At 52.7% G+C, this 25,506-nt stretch overlaps 1 protein-coding gene across 1 annotated transcript; it reads left to right on the forward strand.

The window, feature by feature from the left end:
- The first annotated feature begins 742 nt into the window (after nucleotides 1-742).
- Nucleotides 743-23,678, forward strand: NUCB1 (nucleobindin 1). The gene is made up of 13 exons (XM_030821017.1): nucleotides 743-1,065; nucleotides 1,478-1,623; nucleotides 5,830-5,937; nucleotides 7,276-7,408; nucleotides 12,489-12,592; nucleotides 14,370-14,555; nucleotides 14,829-14,919; nucleotides 19,145-19,203; nucleotides 19,450-19,542; nucleotides 19,614-19,706; nucleotides 21,560-21,730; nucleotides 22,228-22,336; nucleotides 22,730-23,678. The coding sequence occupies exons 2-13, from the start codon at nucleotides 1,489-1,491 to the stop codon at nucleotides 22,834-22,836; spliced, it is 1,389 nt and encodes a 462-aa protein (XP_030676877.1). The 5' UTR covers nucleotides 743-1,065; nucleotides 1,478-1,488; the 3' UTR covers nucleotides 22,837-23,678.
- The last annotated feature ends 1,828 nt before the right edge of the window (nucleotides 23,679-25,506 follow it).

The following is a 25,506-nucleotide window of genomic DNA, read 5'->3' on the forward strand; positions in this document are numbered from 1 at the left end:
GCAACACAGAGACATCATCCCTTTTTGGTTTTTTTTTTTTTTGAGACGTAGTCTCACTCTGTCGCCCAGGCTGGAGTGCAGTGGCGCGATCTCGGCTCACTGCAATCTCCGCCTCCCGGGTTCAAGAGATTGTCCTGCCTCAGCCTCCTGAGTAGCTGGGATTACAGGCATGCGCAACCACGCCTGGCTAATTTGTATTTTTAGTGGAGACGAGGTTTCTCCATGTTGGCCAGGCTGGTCTCAAACCCTTGACCTCAGGTGATCTGCCCGCCTCAGCCTCCCAAAGTGCTGGGATTACAGGAGTGAGACCCCAAGCCCGGCCTGACATCCGTCTCTTTAAAAAACAACAACAACAACAACAAAGTGTGAGAAGTGTGAAAGACAGAATGTTAAAAAAAAAAAAGGCTAAAAAAGAATTAAAGATTTAAATATTTTTATTAAAAATTTAAAAAATATGTATTAGCCAGGCATGGTAGTGTGGCCTGTGGTCCCAGCTACTTGGGAGGCTGACGCGGGAGGATTGCTTGGGCTTGGGAGGTAGAGGCTGCAGTGGGAAGTGATTGCGCCACTGCACTCCAGCCTGGGTGACAGAGCAAACCCTGTCTCAAATAATAATAATAAGAAGAAATAAACTCATAAGGAAGGCTATGCAATTGCTACCGCGCTGTAACTTCCAGGCATTGTGGGGCGAAAATAAATGGGAAAACTACAGCTCCCATGAGGCGAAGGGGCCACGATGCCCGCGGAGGTTATTCTTCCCCCGGCCGGCAGGGAGTTGTAGTTATCTTTAAAAGCCTTCTCTCTCTTTTGGCATAGGCGGGAAATGTGGCGTCAAGAGGCTGGGATTCCGAGAAGGAAGCGAGGCTTTCACGAAAATGCGAGCGACTTCGACAAGGGGCGGGGCCGCTAGACGTGGACGAAGCGTACAGAGCTAGCGTGGACCAATCAGGCCGCTTTGGTGCGGGGCCTCTGTGGATAAGTGGGCGTGGCCTAGGGGGGAAATCACCAAGAACGCACCGGAGGTTCTTACCCACTCTGGAAAACGCCCTCTGCGGTGAAGGAGAGGTGAGAGGCCAGGGTTCCAGACTCTTGGGTCCTAGGGAGGATGGGGGCCAGAAGGCTGGAAAACTGGGTCCCGGAGGAGGATGCACTGGGTGCCTGTACTTTAGGTCCTGGGAAAAGAGGAGCCTGGGACCCTGGACTCTTGGGTCTGGGGGAGGAGGCGGCCGAGATCCCGGATTCCTGAGTGTGAGGGAGGAGCGTGTTGGGAGCCAGGACTCCTGGGTCTGAGGGCCCAGACTCCTGTGTCGGAGGAAGGGAAGGCTGGAGGCCTGGAATCCTGGGTCCTCGGTAACGAAATGCTTGTGTCTTGATTCTTGGAAGTGGGAGCGGCGCTGGGGGCCCGAACTCCTGGTTCCAGGGGAGGAAGAGGCTTGGGACAGACATTATGCATTATTCAGCCCTCCATCCCCCACAGACCACACCGCCATGCCTCCCTCTGGGTCCCGAGGAACCCTCCTTCTGTTGCCGCTGCTGCTGCTGCTCCTGCTTCGCGCTGTGCTGGCTGTCCCCCTGGAGCGAGGGGCGCCCAACAAGGAGGAGACCCCTGCGACTGAGAGTCCCGTGAGTGGCCCTGCCCTGCTGTCCAGCCAGCTGTTTGCAGTGGTACTACAGCTCCTGCAGACCCCCATGCCCGTAGGGTGGATGCTCCAGTGACTTCCTGGCCCTACAGTTGTAGCTTGTTTTTTGCCCGCCATTCCTCCCAGCAGTAGGGGTTTGACTTGGTGAAAAACTGGAGGTCCCTGACTCTGAGGTGTGGAAAATCTGCGTCACGCCCCAACTAAACCTCTGTTTTTTTAAGATTCTCTTCACCCAAGAAGGAATTTGAAAACAAATAAACAAAACTACATTTCCCAGTAGCACCATGTTGCTAGTTCCCAGTAGCAGTTGATATTGGCTAGCTGGGGTATTCTGACTTCATGGTGCTCTTGGGAGTTGTAGTTTAAATTACAAAAGGGCGGGTGAACTGCTTGTTTATTAATTCCAACATGTGTTTATCAAACCCAATAAAAGCTTTGATCTTAAGGGATTTGGAACTTTGGAGATCCTGAAGGCCAGTGCGTGTCTTGTGGTGGGAATCTTCCTATAGCTCCCCATAAGGATAGGCTGGTCAGGCCAGGCGCAGTGGCTCATGCCTGTAATCTCAGCACTTTGGGAGGCTTAGGCAGGCGGATCACTTGATGTCAGGAGTTCGAGACCAGCCTGGCCAGCATGGCAAAACCCCATCTCTACCAAAAATACAAAAATTAGGTGGGCGTGGTGGCACATGCCTATAAATCCCAGCTACTCTGGGAGGCTGAGGCACGAGAATTGCTGGAACTAAGGAGGTGGAGGTTGCAGTGAGCCGAGATCATGCCATTGCACTCCAGCCTGGGCAACAGAGCTGAGACTGTTTTCTGATACTCTGTCTCAAAAAACAAAGAATGGGCTAGTCATTACCCCCTGGAACGGATCATTACGTGTTCCTGGTCCCCACGCTGCAAGTTAGGCCTCTATTCTGTGAAATCCTTGCAGACCCAGGAAGGCTTCGTTGAGTCCCATTTCTTTTCTTCCATTCCACATGTTTCCTGAGCACCTTCTACGAGCCAGGCACAGTGGTAGTTGTTAGGGCCCAGCCACGTGCATGCCCTATGCCCATGGACTATCCCTGCTCACTGGGAGATGGAAGACGAAGGGCAGGGCTCTATGAGTGAACACCAGGGGTGACAGTCAGGGAGGATGGGAGGCATGAATTGAGTTCTTTCTTTCTTTCTCACTCTGTCGCCAGGCTGGAATGCAGTGGTACAATCTTGGCTCACTGCAACCTCTGCCTCCCAGGTTCAAGTGATTCTCCTGCTTCAGCCTCCCGAATAGCTGGGACTACAGGCACACACCACCACGCCCAGCTAATTTTTGTATTTTTAGTAGAGATGGGGTTTCACCATGTTGGCCAGGATGGTCTCGATCTCTTGACCTCGCGATCTGCCTGCCTCAGCCTCCCAAAGTGCTGGGATTACAGGCACGAGCCACCTCATTTTTTCTTTTTCTTTTTTTTTTGAGATGGATTTTTGCTGTGTCACCCAGGCTGGAGTGCAGTGGTGCAGTCACTGCAACCTCCATCTCCCAGGCTCAAGCAATCCTCCTGCCTCAGCCTCTGGAGTAGCTGGGACTGCAAGTGTGTGCCATCATGCCTAGCTAATTTTTTTTTGTATTTTTGATAGAGACAGGGTTTCATTATACTGCCCAGGCTAGTCTCTAACTCCTGACCTCAAGTGATCTGCCCGCCTCGGCCTCCCAAAGTGCTGGGATTATAGATGTGAGCCACCGAGTTCTGAACTGGAGAGGTATGTTAAGTCAAGAGCAAGGAAGAGAGGAAATGAGGGGAAGAGCATTCCAACAGAGGGAACAGCATGAGCAAAGGCCACTTGGTAGGAAAAAGCAGAGCAAGTTGAGGACGTCAAGGAGACTGCTGTGACTGGAGCAGGGAGAGTGAGGGGGAGGGGAGAAGGGGATTATGTGGACCATGTGGGATCTTGTGAGACTTGGTAAAGAGGTAAAGAATGTATACATATACATATATATATATATATATTTAATAGACAGGGTCTTGTGCTGGTGCCCAGGCTGGAGCGCAGTGGCAGGATCATACCTCACGGCAGCCTTGAACTCCTGGGCTCAAGTGATCCTCCTGCCTCAGCCTCCCAAGTAGCTGAGACTACTGGCATGTGCCACCATGCCCAGCTAAGTTTTTTCTTTTTACAGCAACGGGTGTCTCCCTATGTTGCCTAGGCTGGTCCCGAATTCCTGAGCTCAAGCAATCCACCCGCCTTGGCCTCTCAAAGTGCTAGAATCATGGTGGCATGAGCCACCATGCCTGGCCAATTCTCTCATTTTTTTTTTTTCTTTTTTTGAGACAGCCTGGCTCTGTCGCCCAGGCTGAGTGCAGTGGCGCGATCTCGACTCACTGCAAGCTCCGCCTCCCGGGTTCACACCATTCTCCTGCCTCAGCCTCCCGTGTAGCTGGGACTACAGGTGCCCGCCACCACGCCCAGCTAATGTTTTGTATTTTTAGTAGAGACGGGGTTTCACCGTGTTGGCCAGGATGGTCTCGATCTCCTGACCTCGTGACCCATCCGCCTTGGCCTCCCAAAGTACTTGCTGGGATTACAGGCATGAGCCACTGTGCCTGGCCTCTCATTTTATTTATTTATTTTTTTTTTTTTTTATTTTTTAATTTAATTTTATTTTTTTTGAGACGGAGTCTTGCCGTGTCGCCCAGGCTGGAGTGCAGTAGCGCGATCTCAGCTCATTGCAAGCTCCGCCTCCCGGGTTCATGCCATTCTCCTGCCTCAGCCCCCCGAGTAGCTGGGATTACAGGCGCCCGCCACGATGCTGGCTAATTTTTTGTATTTTTAGTAGAGATGGGGTTTCACCGTCTTAGCCAGGATGGTCTCGATCTCCTGATCTCGTGATCCGCCCGTCTCGGCCTCCCAAAGTGCTGGGATTACAGGTGTAAGCCACCGCGTCCGGCCCCATTTTTTTTTTTAATTGTAATTTTTTTTTGGTTTGGGACACGGTCTTGCTCTGTCACCTAGGCTGGAGTGAGGTAGTTTGATTATAATGCACTGCAGCCTCAGACTCCTGGGCTCAAGCAATCCTCCTGCCTCAGCCTCCCAAAGCACTGGGATTACAGGCATGAACCACCACGCCTGGCCTTCTCTCTTTTGTAATTTTATTTATTTTTTCCAATTTATCTTATTGCTTTTCAGCACAACTCTGGGAGGCAGAGGATATATTGCCTATTTTATAAATAGGAAGAGCAAAGAAGGCCCAGGAGGAGTAAAGTGCCACCCAGCTACGCATGACAGGGGTGGGACTAGGAGGCCTGGGACTTTTGTCTGTGTTGTTCACAGGGCCTGGCATATGATAGGGGCCTGGTGAATGTTCGTTGAATGAGTGAATGCATGCATAGGTGGGTGGGTAGATGGATGGGCAGGTGGATGGATGGGTGGGTAGATGGATGGGTGGGTGGATGAGTGGATGGATGGATGGATGGATGGTTGGATGGATGGATGTGTGGATGGATGGGCGGGTGGATGGATGGGTGGTTGGATGAGTGGATGGATGGATGGATGGATGGATGGATGGATGGATGGATGGGTGGGTGGATGGATGGATGGATGGATGGATGGATGAGTGGATGGATGGATGGATGGATGGTTGGATGGATGGATGTGTGGATGGATGGGCGGGTGGATGGATGGGTGGTTGGATGAGTGGATGGATGGATGGGTGGGTGGGTGGATGGATGGATGGATGGATGGATGGATGAGTGGATGGATGGGTGGATGGATGGATGGATGAGTGGATGGATGGATGGGTGGATGGATGTATGGATGATAGGTGGATAGATGGGTGGGTGGGATGTATGGATGGATGGGTGGGTGGGATGTATGGATGGGTGGTTGGGATGTATGAATGGGTGGGTGGATGCATGGATGAATGGGTAGATGCATGGATGGATGGATGGTTGGATGGATGGATAAAGGTATGATTCACGGCTTCCCAACAAATCATGTCCACTCTGAGCACCCACTCTGGGCAGTATTGGGCTGGGTGTTCACTGATATGATTTTCATTTCATCTTTGCTACATACGTGGGAAAAGGTAAAAACTGAGTCCCTCATCAGCTGCCCCAGGGAGCGGACCATAGCAGTAATAGGAGTGAGGGTGGGGGTGGGGGTGGGAGCAGGGGCTGCTATGTCTGTCCTTGTTGCCTCATTGCCTCAGGACACAGGCCTGTACTACCACCGGTACCTCCAGGAGGTCATCGATGTGCTGGAGACGGATGGGCATTTCCGAGAGAAGCTGCAGGCTGCCAATGCGGAGGACATCAAGGTGCGGCTAGGGGCAGTGGGGGCTGTGGGAGGGGTACGTGCTGGGAGGGCAGAGTTCAGGAGAGGACTGGTTTCTGTTTTTTTTTTTGAGACGGAGTCTCACTCTGTCAACCAGGCTAGAGTTCAATGGTGCGATCTCGGCTCACTGCACCTCCACCTCCCAGGTGCAAGCAATTCTCCTGCCTCAACCTCCCAAGTAGCTGGGATTACAGGCACACTCCACCACGCCTGACTAATTTTTGTATTTTTAGTAGAGACGGAGTTTCACCATGTTGGCCAGGCTGGTCTCAAACTCCTGACCTCATGATCTGCCCATCTCGGCTTCCCAAAGTGTTGGGATGACAGGCGTGAGCCACCACGCCCGGCCATACTGGTTTCTTCAAAGGGGCCACATGGCTCCAGCTCTGCGTGTATTTGAAATCACCAAAGTGAGGCTCAGGGAGAAGTTGCTTCTTGGGGTCACAAGGTGGGAAGAGCTTTGGGGAACACGGAATACGTGGTTAGTGCACAGTCCCGCGGGCAGGCTTTCAGTCGCAGCTCCACCACTTACCAGCTATGGGGCCTCCCCTCACCGCGCCTCAGTTTCCCCATCTGTAAAATGGGAGTCATCATAGAACCTGCCGCGCACGGTTCGGGTTTGGATTTTCCAAGGGAAGAATTTTGGGGTTTGGGTTTTCCAAGGGAGGAATTTTGGGGTTTGGATTTTCCAAAGGAAGATGTGTAAAGGGTTTGGAAGAGCGTGGTGACACTCCTTAGCAAGTGTTCTGGGAGGGTTGTGTTAACAGAATGCTCCTATGGTGCCTTCTACAGAGGAAGAATTCAAAATAAGGGAGGTGCTGGTGTCCCTCACGTCACCATGAACTCCCATGTCAGGCCTCTAGGAGCACCATCATTGTCCCCATTTCACTGAGTAGGACACTGAACCCTCGTATCAGGATCTGTCCTTCTCGTGGGCCTGGGTCTCACCGCCATGCACGGCTAATTTTGTATTGTTTCTAGAGACAGGGACTTGCCATGTTGCCCAGGCTGATCCTGAACTCCTGGGCTCATGCGATCCTCCCACCTCAGCCTCCCAAAGTGCTGGGATTACAGGCATGACCCACCGCACCTGGCCCTAAACATGTGACTTGATGAATGACGGGAGATGGGGCAGCAGAGGTGGGCAGGGCCTTGAAGGCTGACGGGCTGGGAGCTGTCCTTCCTGGAGACTCTGAGGAGCAGGGGGACTATAAGCAGGGAAGGGGCGGTATAAGACTGGGGCTTGAGAAAGCTTGTAAGAAGCTTCCAGAGAAGACAGAGAGCAGGCCCCCAGGCTGACCAGGGTCTCCTCTCCCATCAGAGCGGGAAGCTGAGCCGAGAGCTGGACTTCGTCAGCCACCATGTCCGCACCAAGCTGGATGAGCTCAAGCGACAGGAGGTGTCGCGGCTGCGGATGCTGCTCAAGGCCAAGATGGACGCCGAGCAGGATCCCAGTGAGCAGGGGCAGGGCGGGAGGGACAGGGAGGGAGGGGTGGGGAAGCGTGGCCTTGCTCCCGGCCTCCAGGTGGTTGTGTGCTAGGCAGGTGAGGCCCCCCTCCCCGCTGTGAAATGTGCTGAAATGTGCGTGGCAGATTGCCCCAGTGTTCCTCCTAGCATGATTTAATATTAACATTACAATGTTGTTGGTTTATATTCTGTTTCCATTTGTTGTTTTTAAAAATCTTTATCATGGCCTGGGCACAGTGGCCCATGCCTGTAATCCCAGTACTTTAGGAGGCTGAGGCAGGCAGATTACCTGAGGTCAGGAGTTTGAGACTACCCTGGCCAACATGGTGAAACCTCATCTCTGCTAAAAATACTAAATTAGCCGGGAATGGTGGCGCATGCCTGTAATTCCAGCTGCTCAGGAGGCTGAGGCAAGAGAATTGGTTGAACTCGGAAGGCGGAGGTTGCAGTGAGCCGAGATCGTGCCATTGCACTCCAGCCTGGGCAACAGAGTAAAACTCTGACTCAAAAAAAAAAAAAAATCAGTGTCATTTATAATTCTGGTAGAGGCCGGGTGCAGTGGCTTACGCCTGCAATTCCAACACTTTTTGAGGCAGGAGAATCACTCGAGCCCAGAAGTTCAAAACCAGCCTGGGCAACATAGCAAGACCCCTGTCTCTATAAAAAATATTAAAAAATGAGCTGGGCATGGTAATGCATGCCTGTGGTCCCACCTCCTTAGGAAGCTGAGGTGGGAGGATCGTTGAGCCTGGGATGTCAAGGCTACAGTGAGCCATGACTGTGCCACTGTACTCCAGCCAGGGCAACAGAACAAGACCCCATCTCAAAAAAAAAAAAGTTGAAAGAACTTCAAACTTGGGCTGGGTGCGGTGGCTCATGCCTGTAATCCCAGCACTTTGGGAGGCCGAGACGGGCGGATCACGAGGTCAGGAGATTGAGACCATCCTGGCTAATACAGTGAAATCCCGTCTCTACTAAAAATACAAAAAATTAGCCGTGCGTGGTGGCGGGCGCCTGTAGTCCCAGCTGCTTGGGAGGCTGAGGCAGGAGAATGGCGTGAACCCGAGGTGGAGCTTGCAGTGAGCCGAGATTGCGCCACTGCACTCCAGCCTGGGCGACAGAGCGAGACTCGGTCTCAAAAAAAAAAAAAAGAAAGATATTAGCTAAGCAAGGAGAAACAGTGCCCAGCCTTTTTTGTGTGTGTGTGAGACGGAATCTCGCTCTGTCTCCCAGGCTGCACTACAGTGGCGTGATCTCGGCTCACTGCAACCTCCGCCTCCTGGGTTCAAGTGATTCTCCTGCCTCAACCTTCCAAGTAGCTGGGATTACAGGTGTGTGCCACCACGCCTGGCTAATTTTGTATTTTTAGTAGAGACTGGATTTTGCCATGTTGGCCAGGCTGGTCTTGAACTCCTGACTTCAAGTCATCCTCCCATCTCGGCCTACCAAAGTGCTGGGATTACAGGCCTGAGCCACCGGCCCTGGCCCCCATCTCAAGGTCTTTAATGTAATCCCATCTGCCAGGACCCCTTAGCCCTGAAAGTTCACGCATTCACAGGTGCCAGGGATCAGGATGTGGATATCTTTTAGGGCACCAGTATCCAGCTGCCACAACACCCAGGCTCGTCCTGTCCCTCCTCTGCCCAGAGCCTGCCCCCGGCACCCCAATGCCCTCAGGCCTGTGTTCACGTTCCTCTTGGCTGCTCGGAGCCTGGGTGGACCTTGGCCACACCCACCCGACCCCACCCTTCCCCTATGCACCCTGACCTTCTTGTGTCAGCATTTTTAGAAATTGCTGGCATCCAGCCTCGAGACCTTTGTCCGTTCACCCCGCTGTCCCGTGACATCCTTTCTCAGGGCTCTTTGCCTGGTCCATGGACCTTCGTCTCCCCTGGAATGTCACCTCCTCAGAGTGTCACTGTCCCGGCTGTCCTGTGTGAAGGAGCCTCTGTTTTATTTGTGTCCTTGGTATTCCTTTGTTCATCCCTTGGTCGTCTGTTCTCTGTCTCTCTAGATTGGGTGCTCCAAGAGGCAGAACTCTTTTGGTTGTTGTTGTTTTTGAGACAGAGTCTCACTCTGTCGCCCAGGCTGGAGTGCAGTGGCGCAATCTTGGCTCACTGCAAACTCTGCCTCCCAGGTTCAAGCAATTCTCCTGCCTCAGCCTCCTGAGTATCTGGGATTACAGGTGCCTGCCACCATACCTGGCTAATTTTGTATTTTTAGTAGAGACAGGGTTTCACCATGTTGGCCAGGCTGGTCTCAAACTCCTGACCTCAGGTGATCCACCCGCCTCGGCCTCCCAAAGTGCTGAGATTACAGGCATAAGCCACCCCGCCTGGCCTCCAAGAGTCAGAATTCTGTCATCATCTGATTGCTGCTGTGTCCACAGTGGCCGGCGCCGGGTCAGCCTGGAATAGCGGCTCAACACACGTCGCTGGCAGAAATAATGAATTCGAGATTCAGTTTGTACCTGTGTCTTGCACGCCTGTCACCCCTCTGGGCTCAGCCAGGGCCGGAGCTGCCTCCACTGCAGCCTGGGTCTCCCAAATTCTAACTGCAGCCTGGGTCTCCCAAATTCTAGCTGCAGCCTGGGTCTCCCAAATTCTAGCTGCGTGTGTGTGTATGTGTGTGTGTGTGTGTGTGTGTGTGTGTGTGTGTGTGTGTGTGTGTGTGTTTCTTTCTCCCCACCTAACCAAGGGCCACTGGAGGCCACGACCAGGCTGATTCATTGATTCATTTTGGGTCCAGCATTGCACAGTGCAGGCCTGGGCCCCTAGAGGCCTTGGAAGACGTGCGTGCAGTGAGTAAGTGTGTGTTGGCAGCGTGTGCGCTGTCCCTTCCTGCCTAGAAACCCTACCCCTTCATGACCACTTGGAAACTCCCATACAAGGGAGGCTGCACTTGTTTGCTGAGGCTGCTGTAACCAAGTACCACTGACCAGGTGCTTCAGCAACAGAACTTGACTGTCTCGTGGCCTGCAGTCAGAGTCCAAAGTGAAAGTATTGGCAGGGCTGGTTCCTTCTGGGGCTGTGAGGGAGGATCTGTACCAGGCCCCTCTCCTTGGCTTGCAGACGGCCGTCTTCTCCCTGGATCTTCACACCATCTTTCTTCTCTGTGTGCCTGGCCCAAATTTCTCCTTTCATTATTAATTATTATTATTATTAATTAATTTATTTATTTTTTTTCCGAGACAGAGTTTTGCTGTCATTGCCCAGGCTGGAGTGCAGTGGCGTGATCTCGGCTCACTGCAACCTCTGCCTGCTGGGTTCAAGTGATTCTCCTGCCTCAGACTCCCAAGTAGCTGGGATTACAAGCACGTGCCACCACGCCTGGATAATTTCGTATTTTTAGTACAGATGGAGTTTCGCCATGTTGGGCAGGCTGGTCTCAAATTCCTGACCTCAGGTGATCCACCCGCCTTGGCCTCCCAAAGTGCTAGGATTACAGGTGTGAGCCACCGCCCCTGGCCTGTTATTTCAAGACAGGGTTTCACTTCTGTCACCCAGGCTGGAGTGCAGTGCTGCCATCTCGGCTCACTGCAGCCTCCCCCTCCCACGCTCAAGTGATTCTCCTGCCTTAGCCTCCTGAGCAGCTGGGACTACAGGCACACACCACTGCACACAGCTAATCTTTGTATTTTTTGTAGAAATGGGGTTTCACCATGTTGCCCAGGCTGGTCTCGAATGCCTGAGCCCAAGTGATCCTCCCACCTCAGTCTCCCAAAGTGCTGGGATTACAGGCATGAGCCACTGTGCCCAGCCATAAATTTCTGCCTTTTATAAGGTCACCAGTCATGTTGGATTAGGGCCCACAGTAATGACCTCATCTTAACCTGGTTCCCTCTATAAAGACCTAGTCTCCAAATCAGGTCACATTCTGAGGTACTGGGGCTTAGGACTTCAACATAGAAACTCAGGAGCATGCAATTTAACCCCTAAGACTGGTTGATGCTTTATCAGAAATTTTGATGTTTTTCTTTTGTTTGTATTTATTATTTGTTTATTTACTTATTTATTTTTCAGACGGCGTCTCACTCTGTCACCAGGCTGGAGTGCAGTGGCATGATCTCAGCTCACTGCAACCTCCGCTTCCTGGGTTCCAGTGATTCCGCTGCCTCAGCCTCCCAAGTAGCTGGGGCTACAGGTGCGCACCACCATGCCCAGCTAATTTTTTGTGTTTTTAGTAGAGATAGGGTTTCACCTTGTTGGCCAGGACGGTCTTAATCTCTTGATCTTATGATGCGCCTGCCTCTGCCTCCCAAAGTGCTGGGATTACAGGTGTGAGCCACCATGCCCAGTCTTGTTTGTTTTTTTAAAGAGTGGTTGAGGCTGGGTGCGGTGGCTTATGCCTGTAATCCCAACACTTTGGGAGGCCGAGTTGGGTGGATCACCTGAGGTCAGGAGTTCAAGACCAGCCTGGCCAACATGGTGAAACCCTGTTTCTACTAAAAATACAAAAATTAGCCGGGTGTGGTGGCACGCACCTGTAATCCCAGTTACTCAGGAGGCTGAGGAAAGAGGATTGCTTGAGCCTGGGAGGCGGAGGTTGCAGTGAGCCGAGATCCTGCCACTGCAGAGTGAAACCCTGTCTCCAAAAAAACAAAAAAAAAGAAGGAAAAGAGAAAGAAATGGTTGAGTGTCATCGTTTTGGATGTCCAATGGCTGGTTCCCATCCTTGCTCTGCCACTTTCTAGCTGGTACCCTAGACCAGTCACAATCCCTCAAGGGGTCTCAGTTTTCACATTCATAAAATAGGGATAATCACAGAACCCATGTAGTCAGGATTTTGTGGAAAGTAAATGAATTAATACAGTTAAAGTGCTTAGGGCATGGCCTGGCATCTAGTAAGTGGGCAGTACATGTTAGTTTTTATTATGGTTATTATTGTAAGCATCAGACTCAGTTGTGGGATCACCTCCTCCAGGAAGCCCTCCCTGATTGCCCCAGGCTCAAGCTGTCTTCTGGGCTTCCCTAGTGCCGTCTGTGACTTATTTAGAGCATGTCTGGCCCAAAATGGGGGTTCTGAAAGAACATGCCCTGAGCTGTTGGACTCTTCCCTCTCTTCCAGATGTACAGGTGGATCATCTGAATCTCCTGAAACAGTTTGAACACCTGGACCCTCAGAACCAGCATACATTCGAGGCCCGCGACCTGGAGCTGCTGATCCAGACGGTAGTGGGAGTGGGTCCAGAAGCAGAGGATTGAGGGTAGCTTTGCGGAAGGGGAGAAGGGGACAGAGTCCCAGACGTGAGCCAGCTCACCATTCCTGCTGGTGTTCTCTGAGGTTGGAGGCTGGTAGAGGGCTGAGTGGTTTCTTTTCTTTTTTTTTTTTTGGGACGAAGTCTCACTATTGTCCCCCAGGCTGGAGTGCAATGGCACAATCTCGGCTCACTGCAACCTCCGCCTCCCGGGTTCAAGTGATTCTCCTGCCTCAGCCTCCCGAGTAGCTAGGATTACAGGTGCCTGCCATCACGCCTGAATAATTTTTGTATTTTTAGTAGAGACAGGGTTTCACCATGTTGGCCAGGCTGGTCTTGAACTCCTGACCTCAGGTGATCCACCCGCCTTGGCCTTCCAAAGTGCTGGGATTACAAGCGTGAGCCACCGCACCCAGCTCTTCTTATAGTGATACCCACCGTAATCCAGCAGGCCATCATCTTAACTAATTACATCCGCAAACACTCTATTTCCAAATAAGATCACATTCTGAGATTCCAGGTGGACACGAATTTGGGAGTGCGGGGCGGGGGGTGGGGGGGGTATACTATTCAACCTGGTATTGTTAACTCCATTTTACAGAGGTGGAAACTGAGGCACAAAGAGGCTGAGTAACTTGCCCAATGTCACAGAGCTTATGAGATTCGGTCGCAAAGCAAAGCCTAGATTTGAACGCTGGGCAAAATAGTTAGAAACCTCTTGTTCTTTTTTTAGTTTCTTTTTACTTTTTTTTTTTTTTCCCTGAGACAGCGTCTTGCTCTGATGCCCAGGCTGGAGTGCAGTGGCACGATCACAGCTCACTGCAGCCTCGACCTCCTGGGCTCAAGCAATCCTCCCACCTGACTCTCCTGAGTAGCTGGGACCAGAGGTGCAAGCCACCGCACCAGGCTAATTTTAAAAATTTTTAATAGACACAAGGTCTCGCTATGTTATGTGAGTTAGTCTTGAACTCCCGGGCTCAAGTGATCCTCCCACCTCAGCCTCCCAAAGCGCTAGGATTCCAGGCGTGACCCACCTCTCCTAGCCTGACCTCATTTTCTTGGCTGCCTAGCTGTACCTGAAATACATAAATATTAAGTTCACCACATTTGTTGTTCCTATTTACTTATTTCTCCAAGATCTGGAGATTGTGGAGGACTTGAAAGAGGTGGGTTGAAGTTGCTATTGTATAACCATCCCAATCTGTTTTGAATAAAGAGAAGAAAGTGTGTTATGGGGCAGGAGCAGTCATGGAAACCAAAAAGGGTGACATCAGGCTGTGCGCGATGGCTCACGCCTATAATCCCAGCACTTTGGGATGCTGAGGTGGGCGGATCACCTGAAGTCAGGAGTTTGAGACCAGCCTGGCCAACATGGTGAAACTTCATTTCTACTAAAAATACAAAAATCAGCCGGGCCTGGTGACCCATGCCTATAATCCCAGCTACTCAAAAGGCCGAGGCAGGAGAATCACTTGAACCCGGGAGGCAGAGGTTCAAGTGAGGCAGTGAGCAGAGATTGTGCCACCACACTCCAGCCTGGGCAACAGAGCAAGACTCCCTCTCAAAAAAAAAAAAAAAAAAAAAAAAAAAAACAAGAAAAGAAAAAAGGGACATCAGGACACGAGACATAAGACAGGTAGAGGCTGGGGCTGCCCTCAGCCAGGTTCAGGGCCAAGGGCCTGCCATTTACAGGCTGGAATTGGGGGCTGGGCAGAGGGGGCAGAGGGGAATGACCCTGTGCCTCTCCCCAGGCCACCCGGGACCTTGCCCAGTACGATGCAGCCCATCATGAAGAGTTCAAGCGCTACGAGATGCTTAAGGAACACGAGAGACGGCGTTATCTGGAATCACTGGGAGAGGAGCAGAGAAGGGAGGCAGAGAGGAAGCTGGAAGAGCAACAGCGCCGGCACCGCGAGCACCCCAAAGTCAACGTGCCTGTGAGGACCCCATTCGTGCCCATCCACTCCCTACCACATCCTATTAAAACCCGACAAGAAAGCAGTTAAAGAACTACAATTCCCAGGGGCCCTCGAGGCAAAAACTTCCTGTTACTGTACCTGGCTGCTCCAGGGGCTGCTGGGAGTTGTAGTTTTCTTAGTTTTCTTGCTTGAGGCACGTGATGTTTGTTGGATGGGGGTAAAGGGATATTTGGTTTTATCCCATGGCATCCAAACTTCTTGCTCATCAGCTCCCGGCTCTCCCCTCCACAGGGCAGCCAAGCCCAGTTGAAGGAGGTGTGGGAGGAGCTGGATGGACTGGACCCCAACAGGTTTAACCCCAAGACCTTCTTCATACTGCATGGTAAGATGGGGAGGGAGTTCCAGAGCCAGGATGAACCCTAGACTCTGACCCTTCTAGGACCTGAATGCTAAGAGGGGTGTGTGTGTCCCAGGAGGGCTTAGTCAGGCCCAAGAGCCGAGCCTATGTCCCCTGGTTGACCAGACAGCCCTGCTTCTCCCGGCTATAAGGCTAGGATCTGCATGGAAGGGTTGGGCCTCTTTTCTAGCAAACACCAGACCCCGGGGTTCTAAGGACAGCTGGTGTCCACTGTAAACAAACCAGGCTTAGCTAGGCCTGGGCCCTCTGTCCACAGCAGCCCAGAAGAAATCCTGGTCCCCTCTGGGAGCCCTGTCGCTAGGACTGGGTTGTTCCCTAAGAACCAGGCCTCCAGAGGCCTGGAAAGCCCTTTGTTTTTCTTTTTCCTTTTTTTTTTTTTTGAGATAGAGTCTTGCTCTATTGCCCAGGCTGGAGTGCAGTGGCGTGACCTCGGCTCACTGCCACCCCCGCCCTCCGCCTCCCGGGTTCAAGTGATTCTTCTGCCTCAGCCTCCCGAGTAGCTGGGATTACAGGCATGTACCACCATGCCTGGCTAACTTTTGTATTTTTAGTAGAGATGGGGTTTCACCATGTTGGCCAGGCTGGTCTCGAACTCCCAACCTCATGTGATCTGCCCCCCTCAGCCTCCCAAAGTGCTAGGATTACAGGCGTGAGTCACTGCACCTGGCCTCGAAAGCCCTTTCTCTATGGTGGATCAAAGGCATACTCCCCTCAGTCTGTCTCTTCGTGTCTGGAAATGTGGCCTGGGGTTGCCAAGCCCCCTCAGATAAGCCCAGCACCCTGTCCCAGAATCTGCAGCCCATCAGAAGAGCTTAGCAAGGCCTGACTCATTCATTCAGCAAACCTTTACTAAGTTCCCTCTAAGGACCAAGCTTTGTCAAGACCTTATGGATACAACTGTAAACAAAACAAAGTACCTCCCCCTCAGACCCAGTGATCAGGCATACAGATCATACCATACTTTAGTAACTCCAAGAGACTGTACAGTATGAGAGGTGCTAGCATTTTATGTAAGCTGCCAATTAAATTAATGTACCATTGAAAACAAGATGCGTCCTGGGCTGGGTGCAGTGGCTCACGTCTGTAATCCCAGCACTTTGGTAGGCCGAGGTGGAAGATGGCTTGAGCCCAGGAATTCAAGACCAGCCTGTACAACAAAGTGAGAACCTGTCTCTATTAAAAAAAAAAAAAAAAAAAAAAAAAAGACCAGGCGTGGTGGCTCACACCTATAATCCCAGCACTTTGGGAGGTTGAGGTGGGAGGATCACCTAAGGTCAGGAGTTCAAGACCAGCCTGGCCAACATGGTGAAACCACATCTCCACAAAAATACCAAAATTAGCCGGGCATGATCGTGGGTGTCTGTAATCCCAGCTACTCAGGAGGCTGAGGTGGAAGAATCACTTGAACCCGGGAGGCGGAGGTTGCAGTGAGCCAAGATCGTGCCATTGCACTGCAGCGTGGGTGACAGAGCAAGACTCCATATCAAAAAAACAAACAAAAAAATAAAAAATTAAATAAATAAAGGTGTGCATCCCTATTTCAGGGGTGATAAAATAGAAGAACACAAAAGTGCATCTCAGAATCAACGAAGGTTCTAGGCTGGGTGTGGTGGCTCACGCCTGTAATCCCAAGACTTTGGGAGGCCGAGGTGGGTGGGTCCCTTGAGGCCAGGAGTTGGAGACCAGCCTGGCCAACATGGCAAAACCCAGTCTCTACTAAAAATTCAAAAATTAAAAAAAAAAAATACAAAAATTAGCCAGGCGTGGTAGTGCTTGCCTATAGTCCCAGCTACTCAGGAGGCTGAGGGAGGAGAATGGCTTGAACTCAGGAGGCGGAAGGCGGGGGTTGCAATGAGCTGAGATCACACCACTGCACTCCAGCCTAGGCAACAGAGTGAGACCCTGTCTCAAAAAAATAAAAAATAGGCTGGGATCAGTGGCTCACGCCTGTAATCCCAGCACTTTCAGAGGCTGAGGAGGGCAGATCACGAGCTCAAGAGATCAAGACCATCCTGGCCAACATAGTGAAACCCCATCTCTACTAAAAATACAAAAATTATCTGGGCGTGGTGGTGCGTACCTGTAGTCCCAGCTACTCGGGAGGCTGAGGCGGGAGAATCACTTAAACCCTGGAGGTGGAGGTTGCAGTGAGCTGAGATCACGCCACTGCACTCCAGCCTGGCAACAGAGCGAGACTCTGTCCAAAAATAAATAAATAAATAAATAAATAAAAAATAGGCCGGGTGCGGTGGCTCACCCCTATAATCCCAGCACTTTGGGAAGCCAAGGCGGGTGGATCCCTTGAGCCCAGTAGTTCAAGACTAGCCAGGGTAACATGGCAAAACCCCATCTCTACGAAAACAAATATAAAAATTAGCTGGGTGTGGTGGTATGCATCTGTAGTCCCAGCTACTTGGGAGGCTGAGGTGGGAGGATCACTTGAGCCGAGGAGTTCAGACTTCAGTGAGCTATGATCACACCATTGCACTCCAGCCTGGGTGATAGAGTGAGACCCTGTCTCTAAAAAATAAAAAAATAAAAACCTTATTTAATCTTTTTAATCAGGCAGTCCCTACAGACCAGAATAGGTTCAGAGCAACTCCCTATACGTTTTTTTATTTTTTATTTTTAGAGATGGGGTTTTCCTTGGTCACCCAGGCTGGAGTGCAGTGGCGTGATCATGGCTCACTGCAGCCCAGACCTCCTGGGCTCAAGTGATTCTCCCACCTTAACCTCTAGAGTAGCTGGGATCATAGGTGCACACCACCATGCCCAGCCAATTTTTAAATTTTTTTTTTTTTTTTGAGGCAGAGTCTCACTCTGTTGCCCAGGCTGGAGTGCAATGGCATGATCTTGGCACGCTGCAACTCCCACCTCCCGGGTTCAAGCTATTCTCCTGCCTCAGCCTCCTGAGCAGCTGGGATTACAGGCACTTGGCATTATGCCTGGCTAATTTTTGTATTTTTGTAGAGACAGGGTTTTACCATGTTGGCCAGGCTGGTCTTGAACTCCTGACTTCAGGTGATCCTCTTGCCTTAGCCTTCCAAAGTACTGGGATTACAGGCATGAGCCCCTAAGTTCGGCCCCTACATTTTCTTTTTTTTTTTTTTTTTTTTTTTTTGAGATGGAGTCTTGCTCTATCGCCCAGGCCGGAATGCAGTGGCGCGATCTCGGCCCACTGCAAGCTCTGCCTCCCGGGTTCACGCCATTCTCCTGCCTCAGCCTCCCAAGTGGCTGGGACTACAGGCGCCCGCCACCACGCCCGGCTAATTGTTTTGTATTTTTTTAGTAGAGACGGGGTTTCACCATGTTAGCCAGGATGGCCTCGATCTCCTGACCTCATGATCTGCCCGCCTCGGCCTCCCAAAGTGCTGGGATTACAGGCGTGAGCCACCCACCGCCTACATTTTCTTTAATCTTAATCAGTTTAAATTTAAACAGCCCATGTGGCTAGCGGCTACTGTATTGGACAGCGCAGATCCAGAGTTTAGGCAGAGAAGAGACCCCCAGGCCTGAGCCCCGGGCCGCACTAGCATGTGGAGGTCAGGAAGAGGATGGAGCCGTTAAAGGAGATGGAGGGGCAGCCAGAGAGAACAGAATCATGTTCTGGAAGCCAAGGGCAGAAAGTCAAGTCAGATGCAGGCGGAACTTAACCACTGGATTTGCAAGATGAGGGTTCCTGGCCTCCTCCGCAGGAGCAAGGTTGTGCTTGTCTGTGGGAGCCGAGGAAGGAGGAGGGCCGGTGGTGAGGACAGGAAGTGTGTCTGACCGAGCCGGAAGCCCTGCAGCTGTGGGGTCTACGTTGGTAGGAGAGGCTCCCCTCACAACTGGAGTCGGCACTAGCCTGGTTCTCTGGGAGGCAGAGGTCCCTGATAACCCTGGAGCTGACTCTGTGTCCGGAGTACCGAATGCCAGGGCGAGAGAATCCTGCATGACAGTGACCCAAGCATGTTTCCTGGAACCCTCCCTGTCATCTATTCCATTCTCAACCCCCTGGTCGCTAGGCAGTGGCCCTAGCAACGGGCCTAGTGGGGTGCTAAAGCCTGGGGGCCACCGTCCCACTGCGGGATACCCGTAGTTACCTGTCCTCTGATAACAGACCCCACATCAGCCCCAAATTTCTTCACCAGGGACCTGACGCACCCCGTCCTCGGTCCCCTGAGATACCTTGCTATCCCCTTCCCTTCAGATATCAACAGTGATGGTGTCCTGGATGAGCAAGAGCTGGAGGCCCTCTTCACCAAGGAGGTGAGCAGCTTGGAAGCCTCGGGCACCTGGAGGGACGCCCAGATCAGCCACTTGTTTCCTCCTAGCAGTCCCCTTAAATCCCGCTGGGTGAGAGCTCAGTGAAAACTACAACTCCCATCAGCCCCTGGGGCAAAAACGGCTCCCAGGAGTGGTGGCTTGCCCAAGGGACTGCTGGGAGTTGAAGTTGTCGGGAATGAGCTCGCTGGAGACCTCTCAATGCTGTCTGCCTCTGGCTTGCTCCTGCAGCTGGAGAAAGTGTACGACCCAAAGAATGAGGAGGACGACATGCGGGAGATGGAGGAGGAGCGACTGCGCATGCGGGAGCATGTGATGAAGAATGTGAGGTGGGGGCCGGGCGGGGGAGAGGACGGGGCCCCAGCTCTATCACTCACCCTTATCTGGCTCCCCAGGTGGACACCAACCAGGACCGCCTCGTGACCCTGGAGGAGTTCCTCTCATCCACTCAGAGGAAGGAGTTTGGGGACACCGGGGAGGGCTGGGAGGTGAGAACATGGGGGATACTCGGGGTCCTGAACCTCTCTCGCTTCCAGCCATGACCTTTCTTTAAGAATCTCAGGCCCCTTCTCGTTCCCTCTGGGTCTCCGTCCATTCTCCTGGGTCACTGCATCCCTGTCTCTGGGTCTCTGTTCTCCCATGTCTCTAGGACTCTTTTTATTATTTATTTATTTTGAGACGGAGTCTCACTCCGTCGCCCAGGCTGCAGTGCAGTGGCACGATCTCGGCTCACTGCAGCCTTCACCTCCCAGGTTCAAGCAATTCTCCCCGCTCATCCTCTTGAGTTGCTGACATTACAGGTGCGTGCCACCACACCCAGCTGATTTTTGTATTTTTAGTAGAGATGGGATTTCACCATGTTGGCCAGGCTGGCCTCAAACTCCTGATCTCAGGTTATCCACCCACCTTGGCCTCCCAAAGTGCTGGGATTAGAGGTGTGATTTTTTTTTTTTTTTTTTTTTTTTTTTTGAAACAGGGTCTTGCTCTGTCGCATAGGCTGGAGCCCAGTGGTGCGATCTCGGCTCACTGCAACCTCTGCCTCTTGGATTCAAGCGATCCTCCCATCTCAGCCTCATGAGTAGCTGGGATTACAGGCGTGAGCCACCACGCCTGGCTAATTTTTGTATTTTTTGTAGAGATGGGGTTTTGCCATATTGGCCAGGCTGCTCTAGAACTGCTGGACTCAAGCAATCCACCTGACCTGGCCTCCCTAAGTGCTGGGATTACAGGCATGCACCACCGCATGGCACCTGGCTAATTTTTGTATTTTTTGATAGAGTCAGGGTTTTGCCATGTTGGCCAGGCTGCCCTGAAACTCCTGGACTCAAGCTATCCACCCTCCTCAGCCTCCCAAAGTGCTGGGATTACCCAGGCTGGAGTGCAGGGGTGTTGTCATGGCCCACTGCAGCCTCAAACTCCTGTCCTCAAGTGATCCTCCTGCCTGAGCCTCCCTATTAGCTGGGACTACAGGCACATGCCAGCATGCCTAGCTAATCTAGCTCATTCTTTTATTTATTTATTTATTTATTTATTTATTTATTTATATTTTTTGAGACAGGGTCTCCTGTCACCCAGGCTGGAGTGCAGTGGCATAATCATAGTTCACTGCAGCCTCGAATTCCTAGGCTCAGGTGATCCTGCTTCCTTAGTCTCCTGAGTAACTGGGACTACAGGCACATACCACCATGCCCAGCTAATCTAGGTCTCTGTTTTATTTATTTATTTTTCAATACAGAGTTTTGTTCTTGTTGCCCAGGCTGGAGTGCAATGGTGTGGTCTCAGCTCACTGCAACCTCCACCTCCCAGGTTCAAGCAATTCTCCTGCCTCAGCCTCCTGAGTAGCTGGGATCATAGGCGTGTACCACCATGCCCAGCTAATTTTGTGTTTTTAGTAGAGACGGGGTTTCTCCATGTTGGTCAGGCTCGTCTCGAACTACTGACCTCAGGTGAGCCACCCACCTTGGCCTCCCAAAGTGCTGGGATTACAGATGTGAGCCACTGCGCCTGGCCTATTTCTATATATTTTTCAAGATGCCCAGCCAATTTTCTGTAGAGACAGGGTCTCACTCTGGTGCCCAGGCTGATCTTGAACTCCTGGTGTCGAGTGATCCTTCCCACCTTGGCCTCCCAAAGTCCTGGGATTACAGGCGTGAGCTATGGTGCCCGGCCTTGTCTCTCGGTCTCTATCCCACTCCCACCTCCCACTAGGGCTTCTTTGCCCACCCACATGGCCCTGGCCTCCCAGCCTCCTCTGCACCTCCCCCATTGGCACAACCCTCTCCAACATGGGTGGGCCGAGGTTGGACCTGTGCCCCTGATGGCCCCTGTGTCCGCCCTGCAGACAGTGGAGATGCACCCTGCCTACACTGAGGAAGAGCTGAGACGCTTTGAAGAGGAGCTGGCTGCTCGGGAGGCAGAGCTGAATGCCAAGGCCCAGCGCCTCAGCCAGGAGACAGAGGCTCTAGGGCGGTCTCAGGGCCGCCTGGAGGCCCAGAAGAGAGAGCTGCAGCAGGTGACAGCAGGGGAAGCTGCTTCCATACACTGAATCTCTGGCTGCCCTTGTCCGTGTCCCCATGGGTGTCCAGAAGCTGGGAAGGCCTGTAGCCACCGTGTTAATCACTGGGGGATTCACCGCCATCTTGAGTAAGGGCAGATGTTTTCCCGTCTCTGACGGCTCTGTGGCTGCCATGTTAGATCAGGGCAGTAAGGCTGTAAGTGAGGAGGGAAAGGCCCAGGAGGGGAGAAGAGCAGACTCAGCCATGGATGGGTGGGGGTTTCCCTGTCCCAAAGCAGGACCCAAGCCGTGACTGGAGGGAGAACTGGATCCTTGACTATTATTAAGCCCAACTGTCAATGAAAGAGAAAAACTGAGGCCCACGGAGAAGGGATTGGCCAGTGACCACTTAGCAGGTTGCTGTGAAATCTCAGTTTGGGGACTGAGGCCTGAGCACTTGCAGTGTCAGCGTCACACCCTCTTGTCTGTGTGACCCCCCCCCCCACCTCCTACAGGCCGTGCTGCACATGGAGCAGCGGAAGCAGCAGCAGCAGCAGCAGCAGCAGGGCCACAAGGCCCCAGCCGCTCACCCTGAGGGGCAGCTCAAGTTCCACCCAGACACAGGTGCTGGCCCTAGTCCAGGGAGGAGGGGCTGCAGGGCTGGACCCCTGGGTCTGAGGTTGGAGGGGCTGGGGCCTGGACTCCCAGATCTGAGGGAAGAGGGACTGGGGGCCCAGACTCCCAGATCTGAGGGAAGAGGGTCTGGGGGCGCAGACTCCCAGGTCTGAGGGAGGAGGGGATGGGGGTCCGGACTCCTGGGTCTGAGGGAGGAGGGGCTGGGCCTGGACTCCTGAGTGTGAGTGAGGAGGGGCTGGGGGCCTGGACCCCTGGGTGTGAGGGAGGAGGGGCTGGGGGCTGGGACCCCTGGGTGTGAGGGAGGAGGGGCTGGGCCTCTGGGGGCCTGGGAGAGGAGGGGTTGGGATGTCCTGTGCCACCATTCCCTCCCTCCATTTCCAGACGATGTACCTGTCCCAGCTCCAGCCGGTGACCAGAAGGAGGTGGACACTTCAGAAAAGAAACTTCTCGAGCGGCTCCCTGAGGTTGAGGTGCCCCAGCATCTGTGATCCTCAGGGACCCCAGCCCTCAGGATTCCTGATGCTCCAAGGCAACTGATGGGCGCTGGATGAAGTGGCACAGTCAGCTTCCCTGGGGGCTGGTGGCATGTTGGGCTCCTGGGGCGGGGGCACGGGCTGGCATTTCATGCATTGCTGCCACCCCAGGTCCACCTGTCTCCACTTTCACAGCCTCCAAGTCTGTGGCTCTTCCCTTCTGTCCTCCGAGGGGCTTGCCTTCTCTCGTGTCCAGTGAGGCACTCAGTGATCGGCTTAACTTAGGGAAGCCCCCTCCCCTTCTCCGTCTGTCCCAAGAGGGTCTGCTCTGAGCCTGTGTTCCTAGGTGGCTCGGCCTCAGCTGCCTGGGTTGTGGCCGCCCTAGCATCCTGTATGCCCACAGCTACTGGAATCCCCGCTGCTGCTCCGGGTCAAGCTTCTGGTTGATTAATGAGGGCGTGGGGTGGTCCCTCAAGACCTTCCCCTACCTTTTGAGGAACCAGTGATGCCTGAAAGACAGTGTCCCCTCCACAGCTGGGTGCCAGGGGCAGGGGATCCTCAGTTTAGCCGGTGAACCCTGATACCAGAAGCCTGGGCCTCCCTGAACCCCTGGCTTCCAGCCAGCTCATCGCCAGCCTCCTCCTGGACCTCTTGGCCCCCAGCCCCTTCCTCACACAGCCCCAGAAGGGTCCCAGAGCTGACCCCACTCCAGGACCTGGGCCCAGCCCCTCAGCCTCATCTGGAGCCCCTGAAGACCAGTCCCACCCACCTTCTGGCCTCATCTGACACTGCTCCACATCCTGCTGTGTGTCCTGTTCCGTGTTCCGGTTCCATCCAAATATACTTTCTGGAACAAATGCATGGCTCTGTGCCTGTGTATCTGTACCGGTCCCTCCAAAACGCTATTACCACATCACCTGCTGGAGTCCTCCTCTTTGAAGACTGGATTCAAGCATCACTTCTGAGAGGCCCAATCCTGGTATCTTTCCGTCTGTCCCTGATGAGTCTGCAGCCTTCACTCAGGGTCCCTTCAGCCACAAGGACAGAAAACCCAAAGCTGGGATTAAGCAATTTTTTTGTTTGTTTGTTTGTTTGTTTTGTTTTGTTTTGTTTTGTTTTGTTTTGTTTTTGAGACCGAGTCTCGCTGTGTCGCCCAGGCTGGAGTGCAGTGGCACAATCTCGGCTCACTGCAAGCTCCGCCTCCCGGGTTCATGCCATTCTCCTGCCTCAGCCTCTCCGAGTAGCTGGGACTACAGGCGCCCGCCACCACACCCGGCTAATTTTTTTTTGTATTTTTAGTAGAGACGGGGTTTCACCGTGGTCTCGATCTCCTGACCTCGTGATCCGCCCGCCTCGGCCTCCCAAAGTGCTGGGATTACAAGTGTGAGCCACCACACCCGGCCTTTTTTTTTTTTTTTTGAGATGGAGTCTCACTCTGTCACCCAAGCTGGAATGCAGTGGTGTAATCTCGCCTCACTGCAACCTCTGCCTTTTGGGATCAAGCGATTCTCCTGCCTCAGCCTCCCGAGTAGCTGGGATTACAGCTGCTTGCCACCACGCCCGGCTAATTTTGGCATTGTTTTAGTAGTGATGGGGTTTCACCATATTGGCCAGGCTGGTCTCGAACTCCTGACATCGTGATCCGCCCACCTCGGCCTCCCAAAGTGCTGGGATTACAGGCTTGAGCCACTGCGCATGGCCGGGATTAAGCAATTTTTAAACGATGAATTTGGCAGGGTGCTGTGGCTCACGCCTGTAATCCCAACACTTCGAAAGGCCAAGATGGGGGGATCGCTTGAGGCCAGGAGTTCAAGACCAGCCTGGTCAACATGGCGAAACCCCATCTCTACTAAAAATACAAAGATGAGCTGGATGTGGTGGTGGACACTTGTAATCCCAGCTACTTGGGAGGCTGAGGCAGGAGAATCACTTGAGCCTGGGAGGAGGAGGTTGCAGCGAGCCAAGGTTGCACCACTGCACTCCAGCCAGGGTGACAGAGCAAGATTCCATCTCAAAAAAAAAAAATAGAATTTACCAGGTATGGTGGCTCCACCTGTAGTCGTAGCACTTTAGAAGGCAGAGGCGGATAGATCACGAGGTCAGGAGATGGAGACCATCCTGGCTAACACGGTGAAACCCTTTCTTTACTAAAAATACTAAAAAAATTAGCTGGGTGTGGTGGCTCGCACCTGTAGTCCCAGCTACTCAGGAGGCTGGGGCAGGAGAATCACTTGAACCTAGGAGGCAGAGGTTGCAGTGAGCCGAGATCGTGCCACTGCACTCCAGCCTGGGTGACAGAGCGAGACTCTGTCTGAAAAAAAGAAGGCAGAGGCAAGAGGATCACTTGAGCTTAGGAGTTTGAGACCAGCCTGGGCAACATAGCGAGACCCCATCTCTCAGAAAAAGAAAAACAATTAGCTGGGCATGGTAGTGTGTGCCTGTAGTCTCAGCTGCTTAGGAGGCTGGTGTGGGAGGATTCCTTGAGCCCTGGAGTTTGAGGCTGCAGTGAGCCATGATCGATCACTCCACTGCACTCCAGGCTGGGCGACAGAGTGAGGCCCTGTCTCTAATAGAAGAAAGAATAAATAAAAATGAATTCTGACAAAAACCAAGATGTCCCAAGGCAGGATGACTTCAGGGAACCAGGTTCTCGCATCCCCTAGCTGTGCCAAGGATAGGTTTGGG

The sequence above is a fragment of the Nomascus leucogenys genome, chromosome 10 (assembly GCF_006542625.1).
Source record: "Nomascus leucogenys isolate Asia chromosome 10, Asia_NLE_v1, whole genome shotgun sequence".
Classification (NCBI taxonomy): domain Eukaryota; kingdom Metazoa; phylum Chordata; class Mammalia; order Primates; family Hylobatidae; genus Nomascus; species Nomascus leucogenys.